This window comes from Cyprinodon variegatus, unplaced genomic scaffold, assembly GCF_000732505.1.
Source record: "Cyprinodon variegatus isolate N-32 unplaced genomic scaffold, C_variegatus-1.0 Scaffold949, whole genome shotgun sequence".
Lineage (NCBI taxonomy): Eukaryota > Metazoa > Chordata > Actinopteri > Cyprinodontiformes > Cyprinodontidae > Cyprinodon > Cyprinodon variegatus.
The window spans coordinates 174809-176507 of NW_015151402.1; the positions used below are offsets into that span (position 1 = coordinate 174809).

At 39.8% G+C, this 1699-nt stretch overlaps 1 protein-coding gene across 1 annotated transcript in view; it reads right to left on the reverse strand.

Annotated features, from left to right (window-relative positions):
• Positions 1-1238, reverse strand: part of LOC107100249 (meprin A subunit alpha-like) — a 24031-nt gene extending 22793 nt beyond the window's left edge. Inside the window, exon 1 of the mRNA XM_015398667.1 lies at positions 1141-1238. Coding sequence (XP_015254153.1) covers positions 1141-1238 — 98 coding nt within the window. The remainder of the gene's footprint in view (positions 1-1140) is intronic.
• Positions 1239-1699: the final 461 nt, after the last annotated feature.

Consider the following 1699-nt stretch of genomic DNA (forward strand, 5'->3'; position numbering starts at 1 on the left):
ATAGTATTACTTGTTATAGTGCTTGATATATATAGAATAGCATTCTGCATGTCTGCTATGAGGAAAACAAAAGATATTCTGATGTTAAACAAAATTTAGAAATTATTAGTAGCTAAAATGAACTAGGATTTTTAAAATATTAAATGTCCATTACATCAATATATATATATATATATATATATATATATATATATATATATATATATATATATATATATACAATCATGGAAAGAAATTATTAGACCACCCTTTTTTCTTCAGTTTCTTGTTCCAGAGGAGGTCTAATAATGTTTTCTATAATTGGATCTGGATCTATCAAGAAAGGCCTGGGAGGCGGATCTAGAGCTTAAACTCTGGATTGTCCGTATCTCTGAGGACGACTTCATAGCTGGTTGCAAATATTTAATCCAGAAAAGTGAGCAAACAGAGGTGGATGGAATCCCCAGAATTTGCACTCAGGGAGAAAAACTCTTTTAACGTGTAGTTTTAACATATTTTGTCCGTTTCAAGACTTTAAATGAACAACAGTCGATCCAGTAGTTTGACACTATATTTTTAAAAGTTTAATCTGTTTACCTATATGCAAATGTTCACCATAGATCATAAAAAAGACCACATATCTTTTTTTTCTTCTTTTATTTTATTTGTTTTACAAAGGCTTACTTTCTGTAATTTGCTCATTTTATGCGGCGTTAATTCAAAATAATAATAATTCAATAAATTTCCTTTATTGTCCCACAATGGGGAAATCCTGGTGTTTAAATCAGCAAAAAGACTGTAGAAAAAAATTGTCACACAAATGTGAACCTTCGAGAAAGCAGCAGTCTGTCACTCAAGGAGCTCTCCAGTTCTGCAGCTTCATGCATGGGGTGGGAAACATTATCTAACAGAGATGTTAATATAGTTAGGATCCTTTTGTTTCCCACCTCCTGCACTGAGTCCAGAGAGTATCCAACCACACAGCTAGCCTTCCTGATCAGCTTATCCAGACGCTTTCTCTCAGCTACAATTAAGCCAGTGCTCCAACAGACAGCTCCATAGAAGAAGGCTGATGCCACACAAAGTCATAGACGGTCTTTTGGAGCGTCCCCTGCACTCCAAAAGACCTCAGTCTCCTCAGCAGGAAGACTCTGCTCTGACCTTTTTTTATACAGAGCCTCAGAGTTGTGAGTCCAGTCCAGATTGTTATCCAGATGAACACCTAGGTACTTATAAGAGTCCACTATCTCAATGTCCATCCTCCTGCATTGTAACCAGTCTCAGTGGGTTTGATCTGCTGCTGCAAAGGTCCACCACTAGCTCCTTGGTTTTTCCTGCATTAATCAGGAGGTGGTTCTGCTGGCACCAGATCACCAACTTCTGAGTCGTCCCCACCTGTGATGAGGCCAACTGTGGCAGGATCATCAGAGAACTTTTGAAGGTGGCAGTATGGTGGGTTAATGGAGAAGTCTGCAGTGTAAAGGGTGAAGAGGAACGGTGCCATCACTGTTCCCTGTGGGACCCCGTACTGCAGACAAACCTATCTGAGACCCAGCCCTTTGACAGTGAGGCAGTCTAGAATCCACTGGGACATGTGCTGGTCCAGTACTGACAGCCCCAGCTTGTCCCTTGGGAGTTCTGGCCGGATGGTGTTGAAAGCATCGTAGAAATCAAAGAACATGGTCCTCACAGTGCTTCCAGGTTTCTTTAGGTGAGTCAG